The following is a 20906-nucleotide window of genomic DNA, read 5'->3' as shown; positions in this document are numbered from 1 at the left end:
CACAGGATAACAAAAGAAGTGAGTGAAAAATTCTTTACTATACAATAATCATATACAGGTATACACAAATATTATTCTAAAACTTGTAGTCTAGGAAAATTTACATGTTGCTCAATCCATTTGGCAGCAGATAGCAAGGCTGCATCTTGTCCCCATGGAGCCATTAGCTGGAGTGATATCGGCAGACCTTCAGTGTTTAATGATATTGGGATGTTTACCGCTGGTACACCTGCCATGTTGGCTGCCTGAGTGCAAAAATCCTGAGTTGCTTGCTGGGTGCGATTATCTACGTTATTGAATTCTGAATATCTGTAAGAAAATGGAGGCAGTTATTAGTAAGTAAAAAATTGAGAATGAACTTTATCAAAAAGAAAGTGTCAAAGTTGGTAAAATGTAAAGCATGTTGAAATATTAGATGTTGAAGCACCTTGAACGAGGCAGCTTAATGGCCATTTTCCAAGATGGTTACCTAGCATATAAATTGCTATATACCTACCCATATGCTTGCCACCAAATTAATATTAATCCTTCATTTCAAGGCCAAATGGCACATATAGAGCCAGTGTAACAGTGAAGTTAATCACATTAATGCTGGAAAAACAAACCCTATTCTTGAACCAATTATGTAAAGAGTGTCGGTGTGAAACTTGGCCGAGGGAAAAAGCTGTATGAATTTCTCCCACACTTCAAAGCTCCCTATCTTGACAAATCACTTTATCTCCATATCTGAAAATATTTATAATGCATGTTTTATACTTCTAACAATTTTCCTACTGTCACAGCATCATTTAAAACTGGCTTTAAATTTTTGAACAAGAGGTTGAACTATAGAGATCAACTTGCTGGATATATATATATATAAAAAAAAAAAAAATTTAAAGATGAAGGAAGGAACTAAGTTATTGGTATACCTGACAGCAGTAGACAGTGTCACTGGAGTAAGAAGTAAATCAACGCCACTGGACCAAACTTTATCAAAGTCTTGCGAGATAAGGCGGCGCACCTGTAACATCACAACTGTGTTATTAAAAGTTAGTTACTCATTCACAGATGCCCTAACTCTATCCTTCATCTTTCATTCAGTCTTTTCCCATATTACTTCCCATTCTCAACTTTGAAATACAGTCTCTCCTCGACTTACGACAACCCGGACATACGACGGCCATGGTCGTTTCAAATATATTTCACATTATACGTATTTTTGAGTCCCGACGTTAGTGATCGCACTGTGTACTGACAAAATTTTCGTTTATAATTCTCTTTAAAATGGCTGGCAAGCGTAAAAGTGAGAGTTCTCGTGGTGCTGAGAAAAAGAGGAGACACCCATTTTAGAATTTCTCTGTACTGTATTATTTTCGCCTTTTCGACTTACGACCTGATTGTCGGGACGGAACCCCGTCGTAAGTCGAGGAGAGACTGTACTGTACTGTTAGTTATATGTTCCGTAAGTTTATCCTCTACACATATTTATCACCTTAGTATGTAATACAGTGGTCCCTCGGTTAACGAGCGCCTCGGTTAACGAGGTACCTTCCATAAGATTCTTAACTTCGATTAACGAGCAATCCCTCGATTAACGAGTTTCTTACGAGCCAACCTGAACATGATTTCGCTTGCATTTGGCGGTCCACCAGCTGTAGTATTAGTCCGCCAATACAGTAATCGGTTCTAGGGCTTAAATTCCTTACCATTTTAGCAAATATCAAGAAGTTTATACTATTCAATAATTTTAAAAGTTTAATATTAAATTGATTACTCATTTTAACAATTATTGAACATAATTGAAGGTAATGAAACTAGTTTTATGTGTGCCATCTAGCCTCTCAACACACCATACAGGCGTCAGTCAGTGGAGGTAACATCTTGCTTGAGACTCTCTTCAACTAAATGCTTTTTTTCTGTTTTTGCAAGCAAATTATTGGTCATTTTGAAATTTATTTTACATATTGACAATATATAATGCAGTGCAGTGTTGATTTAAAGAAAATAATCTTGAATTGCACCAAGAGAAGTAAAATTTTATGGGTGAAATGGCGCCATGGGGTGACTTCTCTTCCACCCCAATGCTTTCTCTTCTCCCTTCTCCACCCCCATTCTAATTCCCATCATCATCATCCAAGAGCCTTCTACATACACACCTCGAAGTAGGTGTACTTTTCTACCTTTTTTGTTGAATTTAGGCAATTTTCGGTGAGCTGGAACCAATTACCCAAAAACCCATTGAAACAATGGTTTCGATTAACGAGTTTTTCGGTTAACGAGCAACCTTCTAAAACGGATTGTGCTCGTTAACCGAGGGACGACTGTAACTGTAGAGCCAAAACAAAGGTGCAAATCACAAGACATACACAATATCCCAGTATACGGTTGAAGTAGTAAGTAAAGACAGGCTATAAAGTATCTGGGACATACAAAATTTACACAAACCTCCAATATTGAAGCTGTGATAAACAGATAATATAAACTGTAAAATAACACACCTTCAAAGCTTGCTTAAAATATCTATTTTTATTCTCCTTCAAGAGAAAGTAGTTCCCAGCCAGGATTCGACCCTTAACAACATCATTCAAGCCAGCTGATCGTGTGAGGGCATACATAGCCTCCATGGAATGAGATGATTCCACTCGATGACCATAAAAAACTCCCGTGTATCTCGTAAAATTAGAAGCCACTTCACAAGGGTTTAAGACCGAGTAGCAGATAATGGAGTACTTTGTGTGTGGTAGTGACACCTCCCGCACCTGCAACAGATGTATGGTTAAGTGGAGAGATAAATGTATGAGTTACACAATAAAAATAACATATATAATATCAATAAATAATAATGGTAGGGCAATGTGAGTTCCAAAGGCCATTCTCCAGTCAATATTCTAGCATTTATCTTCTTTACATAAACATTATATAACATACTCATCTTCACTGGACTCTCTTGTACTTAATCATGTGTAATAACATTGTATCTTTTGGGTAATTTATTAATCACCTTATTTCAACTAAAATACAAACAGTTCTATATTTTTTCTCCTATTTTTGCATGGGGTGGTTCAAAGAGAATAGATAATGGTAGGGGAGAGAAAAGTGTAAAAACTGACAGGGAGGGAATGACACAGGAGTAGGAACACATCACACTCATACCCTCATAGTGTTAGCTTATGTTATGTTGACTGAGTGCAGTCCCGCTTCATCCAGCCTACAGGTGTGAGTAATATGCCATCTGACAGTATGTACGGCTTGTACAAGTGTCCAACTACACCTCAGTAAAATAATGCCTAACTCATTAACATTCTAAATACGGTAGTCAGTTCTACATCACCTACATTACTAGTTGCTTCATTACTTTTCAATGTAAGTGATTTTTACAATCTTGAAGAGTCACAATAATGCTAAATTCATGTGAATCAAATTTACCTTCTTATGGAAAAATGGGATTGTGTTCCTAGATTTCAACAACATGTTACCAGCACCAAAACCTTAATTTCACAAAGGAATAAACATCTTTAAAAGTCTTAAATGACAGATTAACATCATTTTACTACACACCTTAATGTACAGTACTTACATAATACTGTAAGCACGATTACAAGAATAATAAGCATAATTGGATATTGTACCGTTAGAAATTTATCATTCATCAATGCTTCTGTGAAATTACAACATGGCTTATACTGATATAAAATTAAAAATTTTTGTTGATGGTGTAAAGGCAGACTGCTTCTTTTTGGTCTTATAAGCAAATGCAGAAGGAAAGGTTTTTACTCCTTAATTTGAAGCCATCGTCCTAGATCTGTAGGTATGGTAATTATGGTACAGTACAGCGCATGTGCACGCGCAGACACACACACACACAATCTCTAATAGATGCTCTGAGATCCTGATGTAATGCTGGGCTCTCCTTCTGGCCAGTTGAAAATTAGACAATAATCCATAATAAATTTTCTAATAACTTATACTCTGGACTTTTATGATGCGTAGTAAGACAGCTTGAATGGAGTGGAATAGAAGTTATAAATTTCATATATTTGGTTTTATGGTATTGGAATTTGTTTCACAGTAATTGGAAAAGAGAACTTCCATATAAAAAGGGTTTACTGTAGGGTATTCATGATTTTTTGGGGTAATTCATAATTGTACACTTCGCATCACTGACAGTGACTACAGTTATCACAGATTTACTACCTATCAGAAAAATTTCACCACACATTGTAGCTTTTAATATACTCCTTACATTCTTAAGAATTTTGAAAGTCTTGCCTCAATCATTTGATTAAGCACTCTGTCAGGTTAATGAAGTGAACATTTTTAAGGAAGATAAACTTGCAATAAATCAGCAACCAACTAAAACAGTTAGGTCATATAGGATCTAGACTAACTCACCTGAGCCCCACAATTCTCCATCAGATCAGCAACTTTTGTCCACGTATCAATCACCTCTTTTTTCATTCCTGGACAATGATACTCTTTTGGGATACCAATAACTAAACCTTCCAAGCTAGGGTTTTCTGGGAGTTGCAAACTTTGTAGATCACTTGGTACAGTCGTTGCATCCTAAAGGAAAAATATAAAATTAGCCTTCAAAAGTGGAAAAAAATAAAGTGGACAAGTGTCCCAAAGCAAATGGTGATACATCAAATTGAGATTAAGTTCTTGGTAGTTGGTATACGGTACATGGAAGCAGTTTGAATCTGATATGTACTCAAAGTTTGTTCTCTCACATAAACTTGCTCTCATAATAATTTTCTACCAAGTATTGTACAGTTTATCAAAAACCTGTATGATAGAATGCTTCTACAACCTCTCTTCTATGAACAGATATGTCAAGAATGAGAAGAGTATGAATGAGTAACTTACATAATTAAATTAGAAGACAAAAGAGAAGCGGTTGCATAATTCCTTCTAACTATTAAGCCGTGGCTTTCAGAACAAGTTTATACTGTTTTAAAATTACATAATTACTTATCAAATGCCAACATAATTTACTGTACTATGCCTACCTGAGGGTCCAAGCCAGACACAACACTCAGCATGGCAGCAACATCGTCAACATAACGGCCAAACAATCCTGGCACATCCATTGAGTTTACCAAGCTGATGAGTCCACAGCGTGACACTAACCCATAGGAAGGTTTCAGGCCCACAACGCCACAATAAGATGCTGGGTTGCGTACAGACCCTCCAGTGTCAGACCCAAGTGCCCTGTTAAAGGAGTTGTATGGTAAAAATTTGGCAAATAAAATATACAATAAAAATTTCAAATAAATTATGTAAACAATTATTTATATCCTATGATTATATGTTAATTTTCAGACATATAAAAGTTATGCATACAATTCAAAACATTCATCCAATTTTTTAGCATATACAGTATGCCAAACTACAGAATACATTATACACTGCAAGACTGTGTTATTTGTGTTTTTGTCTTAAGTAATGTATAACACTGCAAATAAAATGTTATTCAGCACCATTAATTAACTGAAGGTTTTTAGAAATGAGGTCACTGTCACCTTATGTATCAGGTAAAAGTCAGGATGCAAAACTACCTTGGTACCAAATTATGTCATCTTAAGTCAATTGTGTAGCAGTAGCATTTAAATCAGCTGTATGTAACTTGTGTTGTTTCAAAAAACTAATCAAAGGGTAAAACTAATAGGAAGGAAACAAATGAGGATTATACAAAGACACTCACCAAAATTCAATATAATAACAATGTACCGGTATTTAGAAATTAAAAAAAAAATTATTAAATAAAAATAATTACCATATACTGTATATCCATTTAACTAACCAGTACAGATAAAAATACATATACAGTACTGTAATATGCAATAAGCCCTTGAGTTACACAGGGTTATGTTCTTGAGAAACCTTGTTTATACAGTTCAGTACTGAACTTATATAAACTGATCTTAACTCCCTATGGGAAATACAGGGATGAATTCTGGGTTTCTGAAACACAATATCTCACTCTTTTGCAGGAATAAAAACTTTACGGATCAGATTTACAACTGTCTGAATTCATAAAACCATATGAAATAACAGAACTGCCCTGCACTAAGTGCAGTATACCTATAATGAAGCACTTCATAATCTGGACATTAAAGGTTAGGTTCAAACATCTACAATAAAACTTATGAAATCATGTCTTACTAATAAGTGCAACACTGCACTGCAAGGGGAATAATGGTCAAGAGCTACTGATTGTATTACTTCATATTTCAGCAACGTGGTTGTGCAAGGGGATACCACAGATATGGGAAGACTTCAGAATCCAGTCCTACTGAAAATGAAGAATCCAACTTAACGGTGGCTATCTGAAGGTTCTGGATTTCGGAGTCCCAGAATCTCAAGGTTGTAGTGTATGCATTTGCAAGGTCTTACTACAAATATTGTAAATAAATTGGTTATCAAATGATATCTTATGAATTTTATAACAAAACAATGCTCATGAATACAGTCCATATGCTGCATGTAGGAAGTGACAAGAGATATAAAACTTGGGCCTTACTATTGATGGGGATAATTACAGCAGAACACACCTATTGCAAATGTTGGAGGAAACAAATGACTGTAAATTAAAGGTGAATTGGTGTTTGCTTGATTCCAACCGCCTTGCATCATAGTGGGACTGTGCTTGTAAGACAAAAACAAAAACAAAACACTCAAATAAAGCTTAATGGAAAGAAATAGAGAAGTACTTACAAAAAAGTGGACCCAGATGCTACAGACACAGCACTTCCCCCTGAGCTGCCTCCGGCTACATACCAATCTTCATCTTCAACAGCTGCTGTTGGGAACCTGGAATCTAAGCCATCAGGTTCTCTGTTGAAATATGCATCAAACAATCATTTATTTTTTGTTGATATGAAAAATTCAAGAATAAATTAATATATATATATATATATATATATATATATATATATATATATATATATATATATATATATATATATATATATATATATATATATATATATATATATATATATATATATATATATATATATATATATATATATATATATATATATATATATATATATATATATATATATATATATATATATATATATATATATATATATATATATATATATATATATATATATATATATATATATATATATATATATGATGACTTGGTGAATCCATGGTAAGTGTTATGATACAGTAAAATGTGGTATTATACTATTGAAATACTATCACACCTGTTTGACAGCAGAAGGTCGTACTTGATTCCTGAGCGATAAATATTTTTTGATGGGCCAAAGGTGGAATCTATTGTTCCAGATCCCATCCCAAATTCATCTAAATTTGTCTTTCCAACAATTACAGCTCCAGCCTTCTGTAATCTCTTCACTACTGTGGCAGAGTAAGTGGGGACATAATTCTGTAGCATCACTGAGCCACAAGTTGTTTGGATGCCTGAGGTACAGAAATTATCCTTGACTGCTACTGGAATACCATCCAATGGACCACGATTTTCTCCGCTCCCATACCTGAAAATTCATAAAATGTAAAATCCACTTGGGATTGTTTATATAAATCAGGCTACTTACTGTTGCTTTTATATGAAAGATTTGTATATACTGTAGTACAGTATTTAAACTGCTTATGTTGTTTGACACAGTTTTAGAAACCAGAGTCCTAATGAAGACTACAACTTTACTAGTTCTGTATTTTTATCATAACCTGTGATACAGATATATCCGAGTTATTCCTGCTACCTTTTCTGGGAAAGAGATGCTGATTCTCTGGCAACATCTGAGGTACATGTGATGAAAGGATGCAATCTCGCTACACTATCTTGACGTTGCAAAGCTGCTTCACAGAGCTCCATGGATGAGAGGGCTCTTTGTTTTAGCTGAGACACAACATCTCCTATACTTCCCATTAAACGATTCATTACTAAACCTGTAAACAAAGGATAACATATAAGCTATATGTACAGTACATTCAATTGAATCTTAAAACTTTACACATTCCTTTAACAAAGCATAGCTTAAACTAACCTAAATGTTTCAATAGTTGAAAACTTTGGGGCGTGCCATGTCCGAAAGTACAATACCTTAGTTAGAAGTGGAAGGACCAGGGATACGTAAGAATTGGATAGAAGGATCATCTTTCTCTTAAGACTCAGCAATAAACTTAAAATAATCGTAGGAGCACAAATGATAACCAACCTCCACCACGGCCATTTTGAGACTGGTCAATGAAATTACCCAGGCTGCTTCCTTTGAAAAAATCAAATGTGATTGGTAGAAAAAAAATTCACGTTATGATATCGATACATCATTGGTCACGACTGGATGACGTCAGTCAATATTGTGCATGCGTCTCTGTGAGGAGAGACAAAGTCTGAAAACTACATAAAATCAATTAAATTCAATTGTGTCGCTAATATCCATTTCCGCCATGTACAGTATATGGGGTTCAAAATGCTCAGAATAGGGAGATCTAAATGTTTCAGCAGTTTATAACTTTTGGGCACGCTATGTCTGAGAGTAAAATAATACCTTATGTTCTTATGAAACGTGAATACTACCACTATCTTCCGGTACAGCATTATATATATATATATATATATATATATATATATATATATATATATATATATATATATATATATATATATATATATATATATATATATATATATATATATATATATATATATATATATATAGAAAATCGAGGGAAAATCTCCAAAAAAATAAAACAATATTAAGGTAACCATAACATACACCTTTGCCTTGAAAGATATGGTAAAGGTGTAGAAGAGGGTGACCACCAGATGGAATTGTCCAAATTGGTTGAACATTTTTTACACACTATTATCATGATATTAAACACAAAAATGGAAACGACAATGAATAAAATCTAATAGAACCTGACCCAACAATCCATAGGTTGGGTTTGTTAGGTCAGGTTCTATGCATTATCGTGTTAATTTATGTGTTAAACAACTTACCTTAATATTGGGGTTGATATACATTAGCAATAGCGAGGAGGAATACGTGGAAGCGTTCACCATCATTTAGGAAAGGTCTCTTGAAGAGGGATTCAGCGAGATAAACAACAAAAGTGGCGCCGGGAGGAGAATTGTGAAGCAGGATACAATGAATTAAAAACTGTCAAGTTCTATTAGGTTCTATGCATTGTCGTTTCCATATCTATTGCATTGTCAACAAGTTTTTTTTTTCATGCTAAATCAAGTATGTAGCCTTGCAGACTTGCCCGTTTATCTAACTTCAACCCCCTCAGTTGATGCAGTGCACTGGCAGGATTTATATAACAATTCTAACTAATGACTTCAATGTATAAAAAGGCATTAAGGAATATTACTTCATGTATAGTGGGTGTGTAGAGGTATATAAGGTGAAGGAGAACACGCCACTCCCCACAACAATCAAACCCTCACTCAGATGGTGATTAGGCTACTGTTAAAAAATTACCACGAACATAATTAATATACAATTTATTTTTGAAGATACGCAAATTATTTAAGATTATAATCAATAAAATACTTAGAATTTATAAAATAATTAAATCAGGAATGGTTTTAGATTTGGATGAAAAATAAGAACGATATTATTACTCTGTTGGTAAATTATTTTTAACATTATACATTTTCTTGAACAGCTGATCTGTGTTTACAATTTGGATCGTGTAAGTTACGAACCTAAATAAAAGTATCACCGTATAAATTTATACTAACTGAAGAATTAAAATGCGCAGTACACTCCGAATCCATTAAAATTAAATAATACAATCTAGTTCATACAAAAATTTCACATGGATATTAAAGTGGCTTTGTGAATTTTCATGTCTCCAGTTGACTTCACCACAACTCAAATCATCCATTGTTAGAAAGTCAAGAGTGTTTAGCGTTGACATTTTTATTTCTTGAGGATCTCATATTCCAATAGTTCAATATTATATAATATGGTGAGCTGTATATCCAATCCAACAATCAAAGAGTATCGCTCGGAATGCCTTCATATACCGGTGGGGAACACCACGCAAGCCCAGCAGTGGACCATGAGTGCATTGATGGCCCAGATGGCGTCTCTGGCTACAGGGCAGTGTATTGGGCCCGCTGTTGTTTGTTTGTTTCATAAATGACATGCCTGACGCTGTACACTCCTCCATACGGTATAAATTTCCCTGTCGATAAAAAAAAAACTGATTAAAGTGAAACATATTGTGAATTTAGGTATTCCTTTAAAGAACTTATCCTTAGAGAATATCAACTACAAACACGCCCCAGTTTATCATCAAGTGGAATTATAAGTGGTCTCTGAAGAGTAGTTTCTGAGGTGAATATGCCAAGGAATGGTGATTATTGATACTGTCGACCATACCATCCTCCTTTCAAAGCTTAAATATTACGGAGTTAGGGGCCTGTCCCACAATTGGTTTACCTCATATCTGTCTAATAGGAAGCAGTATATCTGCTATAATAATCATCAGTCTGACTCCTCACCAATTTTGCATGGCGTCCCTCTAGGTTCCATTCTTGGTCCTCTACCAGACGCTTATGTACAGTACGTAGCGTAGGTTTACAAACAATGTAAATAGACAGTAAAGGCATACAGAGTACATAGCCAGTATAGATATACAAAAAAAGGGTGAACAATAATTTGATAAAACAGTACATTAGGATAGTTTCCCCTCTGCCGTTTTCTCTGGTTCCATTTTAAAAAGTCTACGGGAATTGCATGTCCTTGTTTAAAACTCGTCCCAAAACGTTTGCACCGACAGTTTTATGAAATTGTGGCTTCTTCAACCTTTAGCTGTGACCCTGGGGGGGTCATCCGCCCGTTCCAGGTCCTAAGATCTCGCTATAGTACTGTACCTCTTGCACCATGAATGACAGAAGAATACCAACCCTGGATGGACCCCAACTTTCACCTTAAATTCCTCAATACCTGCGCCATTTACTGTTAAACTGGTTCTTGGGCCCCACGACAGTGGCAACCACTGTCACCCTCACACCTTGTATTTTTTTTTAGAATCTTAATGCATATCGTCTTCTATGTTCGTTTACATCCGTAGTGCGTAACCTTTCTATAATAAACGAATACATTTCAATCATTCACACATCCTCACATTTAAGCCATCAGTACGCTAAACATCTACAGCCACATTCACGGCCAACCTACATGCATAAGTCATTCAAGTTAACCCTCACATTTCTTTAGTTTTCTTTTAGTCCTCTGTCATGTCTGCCTAGACTCATGCCTAACTAAAATAAAACTTTTTTTCCACCACTGGCAATATCTAGGTTGTCAAAAGTTCTTTATATTTGCTAACTGTACTTCAAATCTGAAGAAATACATAACTGGCTCACTCGACCTACAACTGCTGAGGAAACTGGTAAGTATTTACGACTTCACAGCAGCTGATTTTTCATAGAAAACGAATTTAAAAACGCCGCAATTTCACTGTGTTTTATAGTGGACACTTAGATGATAAGAAAAACAATCGGCAGAAGCGTTGTTAGAAGACCTCACCAACCTAACCAAAGAAACCTAGCTAACCTTACCTAACTTCCTAGCCGTGAGACTCAATCTCTCGTCATATTAAATAGAAAGATCTTACTATTATATGGTGTAATTTTTTTTTGTGAACGTGAGAGCAGCCGCCCGATCCGTGTAGCGCATAAAATTAAACATACGCTGGCGATTGACGACGATCGGAGATGATTGGTTGTGTATCGCGCATTATGCCGAGAAAGACAAGTATGAAGTGCGGTGGCACACTACAGAGTGATCATGTGTGTTTGTTACTTATGAATTTACGCAGTTCTGGAGGTAGACAACTGAAATTTAGCAGGGAGGTACTGGTGGCCTATAGGATGGTAGTGCACTATGTTCTGTCCTTCCACAGGGGGCGGAAAGGATGCATTTCCACAGTTTTGAAGATAGAGCTGAAATTTGGTAGGGAGGTGAGGGTGACCTTGGGATAGTAGTGCACTATCCTCTCCCCTGAGCCTCCACAGTCCACACGGGTGAAGACGGGTAAATCAGCTAGTTCTATAATAGCCTAGTGTATGGTGTGGGTAAAAGGGGGGTATAGGAGGTATTTGTCCAAGGTGACCTCGGGTGGCCGGCCCCACACAGTGAGATGCGAGGTGATAAGACTGTGTACTGTCAGATCACACGATATTATTGCGATTTCTCCAACCTATATTGTGTTGGTCTTACCCGCCTAGTAAATCATGGTTACAGACTGTATTGTTCCTCATATTGCAGATCATCTGCAAACCAAATTGCTTTTGTGTTCTTATTCCGGAAACGTAGCCAGATATTGTAGCCTTGTTAAAAATTTTATCATAGCTAGAAACACAGCATTACTTTAATCATTTCTGTGTTTGAATACCAGAATAACCCGTTATAGTTCATCCTTCTTTCCTCACACAGCCAAACCGTGGAATGCTTTGTCTTCTGTATCTCCATACTCTTACAATCTGTCTTATTTCAAAAAGCTGGTTTCCCGTTATCTTCTTGATATAGATTAATATACAGCTGTACTCTCTTTCTCCTCTAATTTTTATTTATTTTTCTCTTATTCCCAGCCCCCCCCAAGGCCCCGTTGTGGATCGATGACCCGTGCACCGGTTGGGTCATTTCCCGTAAAAGAAGAAGTCTGTTTTACCCTTGTTTATAGTGTATTTTGGTGTCAACCGCACTGGGGAAAAGTTCGTATCAGATTTTCATAAAGTTTCTTTGTTTGGGTTTCTCTAATTTCCTTCACCTATAACCTAACCTAATTTGATTACATCTAATATAACTTACTCCTGTTATAACCCAGAGACGCCTAGCCTAACCTAACCACACCTAACTTAAGCCCTTCATAACCTAACCTAACCCACAATTTTTGCAGGAAAATTCGTGGTTGTGTTTGGAAGATGGTTGACATTACTCAAGCTCAAGTTTTTCGTTATATAATATTAAATTTAATAACCGCCATGACATCTGCAGATGTTCATTGACTGTATCTAATTTTCCACATACTTATTCTATGAGACTTGTTAATTATTAGGAAAATAAAGAATAAGTGTTTTGTCTTTATGTTAATGATTTCCACAAATGATAATATAATATTTTTATATAACCTGAAAAACCCTTGTTGTTGGCCATTTACGTAAGGACAGACACCCATACAGACACTCTAAGTCCAAGAAAAGTTATAAGCGCTGGCAACTGTCTCACCCAACGAGGGATCCAGAATGTAAAGACTAAAAGAGACGCGAGACAATGGAAAAAAAAATCGTATGTGTGTGTGTGTGTGTTCGTGGGCCCAGGCTAGACCAGCAGGGGATCTCGGAACAGCAGTGGGCCACAGAGGGACGGCGCATAGGCCCACTGGCATGTGGACACGCCCTGGCGCCTTCCAACCCGTTGCCTTGCAGATTAACCTTGGTAGTTACAAGGCTACGGGAGTAAACCCCGAACGAAAAATCTGCGGTGGAGCCCCACATCAGGCAAACATGCTTACAGAGCTCCAACAAGACCCCAACGGCCGTATGGGCGGAAGAGGTGACCACCATGGAAACCAATGACTACACTGGCGGATGAATGCAATGCTTGATAGACAGGTTACTAAGGCAAAACCCAACAAACTGGGTTATCGGCAGTCCATTGCAACTCTCCCTCTCCCCAGTCGTTGCAACACTTGCACCACTGGATCAGAAAAAGGGAAGCCAAGATGTGTGGTTGCAGCCTGTGTTACTGTCTCACCACATAAATCAATTAATGCACAGCCATCATCCAGCTAATCATACTTCTAAAACATCATCAAAACCCCTATACCCCCAAAAGTCCTATGGCGACGGACGAGTGGCGATGGGGACAGGCAGAGATGACTGCTGGTAGTCTCTAGTTACAACTCTGCACATGTGTGGCGTATATAAGATGGTCGCTTATGTACTGGGACCTCGGCAGCAGTGCAATCCGATCTTGTCTGTACGACTGAGCAGCTCTTTCAATGAGCCACCCTGCTCACCCCACATGGGAAGGGGGCTATAAAAGGTGCCCTAAACATAGCCAACCTAAAGAACCAACCTGACTGGACAACTGAAACCAGTAAGGTCATCCTTATGCGGTCGAAAACACAATCATAATCATAGATCAAAACAAAAACAAACTATGCAACCTCTTATGGTCGCTGCATGGAATGCCAGGACCTTCTGGATACTGGCACAAATGAGAGTCCTGAAAGAAGAACCACCCATGTGGCAACAGAGGTATAACATCAACATAGCAGCCATTAGCGAGTCCCGGCTCCTCGACGAGGTTTGACTCACAGAACGGGGGTCTGGTTATACCTTCTTCTGGAAGGGTAAGCCTGCTGCAGAGAGAAACCGCGTTTATAGAGTTGGTTTTGTCACCCGCCAATGCATCTTACACAGGCTAACTGAAATGCCTGTTGGGATCAAAGAGCGCCTCATGATGCTCAGAGTCCCACTGAAACACTCGCGTCATGTCTTCTTCATGAGTGCATATGCCCCAACACTGCATGCAGAGGATGACATAAAGGAGGCCTTTTACGTCGACCTTGACACAATGCTAACCTCTATCCCCAGAGAAGATAAGGTTGTGCTCCTAGGTGACTTCAATACCAGAGTTGGCAGAGATGCTGATATTTGGCAGGGGATCATAGGGAGAAATGGACGAGGCAAGTGCTATCCCAACGGCCTCCTCTTTCTCAGCAAGTGTGCTGCATACAGTCTCACTATCACCAACACCTCAAGGGTTCGTGGCAACTCCCACGATTCAAACACTGAAATCTCATGACATCTCATTGACTACATCACTGTCAGAGAAAGAGATCGCCGAGATGTCTTCAGCACCCAAGTCATGCGCCGGCTCAGACCACTGCGACACTGATCATCGGCTCGTCAGAGCCAAGCTCTCACTTTACGTTGCCCCAAAACGGCGAAGGCAACAAGCATCCAGAAGAGGTTTAACACTAAGCATCTGGAGGATACAGCAGTAGTAAATGCTTTCAGAGAGCAATTCGAACAAGGGCTTATAAACAACCCGACAACAAACAACCAAAATCCCAGTGCCGAATGGGATATTCTTGACACTGTCATGACAAAAACCTGCAAAGAGACCCTCGGCCAGATTGAAAGAACACACCAGGACTGGTTTGATGAAAATAACCCGGAAATCAATGTACAGGTCGATTATAAACTTGCTGCTTTAACTGACTGGCAGAACAACCCTCAGTCTCGTACCAAAGCTGATAACTTCCACAAGAAGAAAACGGCGGCCAAGAGCGAATGACTGGTTTAAAAATAAAGCATGTGAAAAGCAAAAACTTGCAGATCAACACAGCCTGTTCCTGGTTCAGCCAAACCTCCACCATCCAGCCAGCTTAACGGTACTACCCTCTCTAATGTTACCCACTTTCAGTATCTCTGTTCCCACCTGTCCACCACTGCGGACATCGATGAAGAGATTCAACATCGGATCAGATATGCATCTCTTGCCTTTGGTAGACTCCGTACCCGTGTTTTCAGCTGTAGGGAACTGAAATTATCTACAAAGTTGCACTTATATCGAGCAATGGTTCCCTCCACCCTGCTATATGGCAGCGAGACATGGGTCACATACAGGAGACACCTCAAGGCACTTGAAAACTTTAACCAACGTAGTCTATGTTTCATCCTATGAGTTCGTTGGGAAGACAAGAGAACAAATGCCAGTATTCTTGCTGACACCAACTGTAGGAGCATCGAGGCTACCATTATTCATGAACAACCACGTTGGACTGGCCATGTTACCCGTATGGACGACAGTAGACTGCCAAAGCAGCCACTTTACAGTCACCTAACGAACAGTAAAAGTAATGCTGGTGGAAAAATGAAAAGGTATAAAGGTAGTCTTAAAACAAACCTGCATAAGTGCCAAATCGACCCCCTCACCTGGGAGACGATTACTCCACACCATAATGCTTGGAGGAGCACCACATGAGGTGTCGATACTTTCGAGTTAGCCCGACTGCATACCGAGGCAGACAAGTGCCAACGCCGGAAAGATGCTTCCGCCGCCCCTCCCCCACTAGATGTAGCCCTCTGCACATGCAACATGGACGACCCTGCAGGCCCCGTATCGGCCTCTCTAGTCACCTCAGAACTCACCAACGAAGGTGACATGCTTGATAACTCATATCATTTATCATAGCTGGATGATCGTCATACTCGATTCTGAGTGACAGCAAAGTAGTAGTAGTAGTAGAGTGTGTGTGTGTGTGTGTGTGTGTGTGTGTGTGTGTGTGTGTGTGTGTGTGTGTGTGTGTGTCTTCCCAGCAGTAATTGGGGACCTGGATGTTAGTTGATGTGCTGATCGTATTCTGGGGGAATGGTTAGCCAGTGCAGTTGGCGAGCTGTCTGGTCTTCTCGGACTATTCCTTGGCACTGGATCATGCAATTCTTTAACTTATTGTATGGGTGTTGTGTTGGCGACAGCTTCTACACCTTAAACAAATTCGCGCCTAGGTGGCAACCATTATCTCTTATTATCTGTGTGTGTGTGTGTGTGTGTGTGTGTGTGTGTGTGTGTGTGGTGGTCTACCTGTTTGGAGTCACAGGTTAGGGGTTTATTTATCAGGATTTGAGAGACTGTTGTTGAATTATTAGAATCTTTACTTTACATTCTCTAAAAAAGTATCTTAACGGCGGGGTTCAATAAATTTCAAAATGAACACCGCGATTCTTGTTGTATCGGTAGGGTTGTCCAAATCCATCGTCCTTTGTGTTATAGTACCTCACACAAAATCTTAGATATTTTTTGGATCGAGTGTACAACCAAGTCATCAAGTCAAGTGTTTATAGTGTTGCTTGGTCTTGAAGGCGTCTTTGTCAGGGTATTCTTCAATAGTTTATTTATTGTAGACTGTTGCATAAAAATGTATAAGGTATCCTGTCGAAAACATGATATTGGTTACACTTTTATGGCCATTAGAAAGGAAGTGTAGATCCAATATTCCAGTCAGTCTTAGGTCGTGTTGGTGGTGGTAGGTGGTGGTGTTGGTGGTGGTAGGTGATGGTGGTAGGTCGTGATGGTGGTGGTAGGTGATGGTGGTAGGTCGTGATGGTGGTGGTAGTTGGTGATGCAGTCATAGGGAAGTAATAGTTTTATGTTCTGGTTGATTTTGTTGAGTATTGAGCAGGGATAGTTGTAGTTGTGGTAGTTCCTGGATGATGGTTGTAGGTCGTGACAAGAGGTGAGAGCCAGGGTGTAAGATGTTAGTGAGGAACAATAGGGGGGCGAGTCCTTCACGGTATCCAAGTAGGATCTACACTCCTTACATCCTCTCTCTCCCCCTCCCTACCATCTCATGCCTCTCTCTCTCTCCCCCTCCCTACCATCTCATGCCTCTCTCTCTCTCCCCCTCCTACCATCTCATGCCTCTCTCTCTCTCCGCCTCCCTACCATTTCATGCCTCTCTCTCTCCCCTCCCTCCTTATTGCTGGGCATTGTTGTCAGGGAGTGTCAAATGGTGGGGGGTGGGACATTGCAACCATCACTCAACGAACACCTGTAGTTTGTGTTGGCAGTCAAGCAGCATGACATAGGAGGGCCATTGTTGTGTTGTTCATTGCATTCTTAAAATAGAAATCTCAGAGAGGAAAAAAGAAGAATTCTCAAAAGTTCTAAAAGTAATTTGTTTCTTTTCCTATCTGTCACATTTTGGGTTTACCTGTACCTACTGATTCTACCTGTGACCTACTTTCTTTCTTGACCTGGCTTAAGGTAACTAATTGAATTATTCTTAGTTATTCTTCTTTATAAATAACTGACTATATTGCCATCAAATGTATATGTTGTTTATATTAGCAAATTTGAAGCCATTTAGCCAAATTTAAAAAAATCCCAACATAAAGGTAACTCTCATAATAATTAACAGAAGATAAAGTAGATACGTGTTTATATCTGTACCTGCCAGACATTGTGGATTGGTTAGTATGTAAATAAACCACAATACAAAATCGAGGAAACCACATTTAAACCGACGACAAGATATTTACCAAGGAAGATTCACATATACATACAAATATATATACAAACTTACATACAAGATATGCCGTACATACAAACTTACATACAGATAAACACTGAAAATTTACCACTTTCAGTTTGCTTAGCGTAAGAGATCGATGTATCTTTTCTATGTTAAAAATTACCTCCGATATTGATGGGATGTTGAGACATGACGTGGTGAAGGCTGACAGGCCAGAGTTTCAGTACAAGGCACAAGGAACAAGAAAGAAGAAACATGGAACAAGGAACAAAGAACAAAAAATGAACAAGGAACAAGGCACAAGAAACAAGAAACAAGGAATAATAAACAAGTAATAAAAAATATGAAACAAGGAGCAAGGAATAAAAAACAAGGAACAAGGAACTAGGACCAAGGAACAAGGAACATGGTGTTGATATATATTCTAAGTTTTAAGGTGTGACGTGTACAGCACCAAGTTAGTGTCAATGTAGGAAATGACAGAAGGATAAGTTGACTTTAATCCTATTGCAACTCAACAGCAACTTAAGGATACCTGCGTGATCAGAAAACCCTGGGGAGTCAACCTGGGGAAGGGGAGGAGTAGGGGGTGCTGGGGTAATGAGGGGGAAGGGGGGAATGAGGGGAGGGGGGCTGGGGGAATGAGGGAAGGGCTGGGGAATGAAGGGAGGGGACTGGAGGAATGAAGGGGAGGGACTGGAGGAATGAAGGGGAAAGGGGGCTGGAGGAATGAAGGGGAGGGGGGCTGGGTGAATAAGGGGGAAGGAGGGGCTAGAGGGAAGAAGAAGAAGAGGAGGGGGAAGGTAATATCAACTTCACAATATTTAATTTTTGTTGTTTTATTTACAGTAACATCCTTGACCACCGAAGGGTCAAGACGTACCTGGCGCTCCTCTCGGAGCAGCCAGGTCAACTGTTAAAATGACCCATACCAACCCCCTCCCCTGAACCCTCCTCCCCACCGGAATATCAACAAGTTCTCGCCAGAAGTTACAATTTCATTTAGGAAAGGAACGGAACCAGTGTTAAACAGAGGTGAACAGTGGTGAACATTGCTTAAGTCAGTGAGAACAACTCAACAGTAACAGTCGTACCCAAGTTAACCTTCACACAGTGAGGTCCCAGGTACCCAGTGATAACGGCCCGTGAGACCCAACAACAACCAGCGATGTGTTAATCCGTCTACGATAGGAAGGCCTAAGACCAAACCTCACTCATATAACACCATCTGTGAGGGAATTACTACACCACATGTCCCTCATAACACCATATGTGAGGGAATTACTACACCACGTCAAGTCCCTCATAACACCATCTGTGAGGGAATTACTACACCACGTCCCTCATCACACCATCTGTGAGGGAATACTACACCACGTCACCTACGTCATAACACCATCTGTGAGGGAATTACTACACCACGTGAGGCCCCTCATAACACCATCTGTGAGGGAGTTACTACACCACGTGAGGCCCCTCATAACACCATCTGTGAGGTAATTACTACACCACGTGAGGTCCCTCATAACACCATCTGTGAGGTAATTACTACACCACGTGAGGTCCCTCATAACACCATCTGTGAGGGAATTACTACACTACAGAGTTTGCTGTTCAACACCTACAATTAATCTGTATGTTCACTGTATGTTCCTTTACCTTTCTCTAATGAAGGCTTTTGTTAAACCACCATTGTATGTAATAAGTCATTTATGTCCAATGTATATTTTCAGCCTTCGGGCTGCAGAATTTTTTCAATAAACCGTTAATTATTATTATTATTATTATTATTATTATTTTTACACGGTGGAATTAACAAGGGCACACAATATCATCGTCAACAATACATTTTTTTTTCGGAAGCAAAATTTGGAATTTCAGGAATGTGACTGATACTACTGGGAATACAATCCTTGCAATCCTCAAATCCCGAATTCCAGGGGTTTTTGATTGGGGGTGTAGGGAGGTTAGATGAGGGAGGTAAGCTGGGGGAGAGAAGTATATTTCTGAAATCCTCATAGTCTTCGCACGATCTCTGTCTATCTATCTATCTGTCTGTGTAGCTGTCTGTCTGTCTGTGTATCTGTCTGTCTGTCTGTGTATCTATCTGTCTCTCTGTGTATTTGTCTGTCTGTGCATCTGTCTGTCTGTGCATCTGTCTGTCTGTGCATCTGTCAGTCTGTGCATCTGTCAGTCTGTGCATCTGTCTGTCTGTGTATCTGTCTGTCTTGTATCTGTCTGTCTGTGCATCTGTCTGTCTGGCATCGTCGTCTGCATCTGTGCTGTGCATCTGTCTGTCTGTGCATCTGTCAGTCTGTGCATCTGTCTGTCTGCATCTGTCAGTCTGTGCATCTGTCTGTCTGTGCATCTGTCTGTCTGTGCATCTGTCTGTCTGTGCATCTGTCAGTGCTGCATCTGTCTGTCTGTGCATCTGTCAGTCTACATCTGTCTGTCTGTGCATCTGTCAGTCTGTGCATCTGTCAGTCTGTGCATCTGTCTGTCTGTGCATCTGTCTGTCTCTCTCTTCAGATCATAGTTTTGTTAATAAATCGAGAGCTATAATGATGGAACTAATATATGAGCGATACAAAACAGAGACGTAACAATTAATCTAAGTTTTCTTTGAATTTTTTCCCAAAGTATGACATTTCCGGGTTATATAAATGAGTTTATTATATACTTATGGTGTTTTAAGGACAAATATCGTTACTAACCTGTTTACAAGGGTTGAAATTGAGTACCAATGTATAATATAACTGTGAGATATTTCTTTTATGAATCTGTTAGGGATATTATTAGTATTATGTAAGTATATATATATATTAATTTACATACGGGAAAATGTGTTTAAATATATGAGGACAGAACACAGG

General features: G+C 38.9%; 1 protein-coding gene across 2 annotated transcripts; it reads right to left on the bottom strand.

Moving 5' to 3' along the window:
* Positions 1–22: 22 nt before the first annotated feature.
* LOC121878762 (glutamyl-tRNA(Gln) amidotransferase subunit A, mitochondrial-like) lies at positions 23–9429 on the bottom strand. Of its 2 annotated transcripts, XM_042385166.1 has the most exons (10): positions 9343–9429; positions 8969–9047; positions 7725–7911; positions 7206–7496; positions 6700–6819; positions 4992–5193; positions 4375–4545; positions 2481–2741; positions 912–1003; positions 23–309 (listed from the first exon to the last, which is right to left on the bottom strand). In XM_042385166.1, the coding sequence occupies exons 3-10, from the start codon at positions 7901–7903 to the stop codon at positions 72–74; spliced, it is 1554 nt and encodes a 517-aa protein (XP_042241100.1). In that variant the 5' UTR covers positions 7904–7911; positions 8969–9047; positions 9343–9429; the 3' UTR covers positions 23–71. The 2 variants fall into 2 exon arrangements, with proteins under 2 accessions (XP_042241100.1, XP_042241099.1); XM_042385165.1 differs by lacking the exon at positions 8969–9047.
* Positions 9430–20906: the final 11477 nt, after the last annotated feature.

Source organism: Homarus americanus, unplaced genomic scaffold (assembly GCF_018991925.1).
Source record: "Homarus americanus isolate GMGI-L3 unplaced genomic scaffold, GMGI_Hamer_2.0 scaffold2558, whole genome shotgun sequence".
Lineage (NCBI taxonomy): Eukaryota > Metazoa > Arthropoda > Malacostraca > Decapoda > Nephropidae > Homarus > Homarus americanus.
Note: the sequence above shows the minus strand (reverse complement) of the source record. Positions and strands in the feature narration are given on the sequence as shown.

Bases quoted from the DNA above. Each gene is read 5' to 3' on its own strand.
- LOC121878762 (XM_042385166.1), bottom strand. From the start codon at position 7,903: ATGAATCGTTTAATGGGAAGTATAGGAGATGTTGTGTCTCAGCTAAAA. The intron at 6,820-7,205 runs GTGTGATAGTAT...ATATTTCAACAG, and splicing joins GACCTTCTGCTGTCAAACAG to AGAACCTGATGGCTTAGATT. The intron at 2,742-4,374 runs GTGAGTTAGTCT...CATCTGTTGCAG, and splicing joins TGGAGAATTGTGGGGCTCAG to GTGCGGGAGGTGTCACTACC.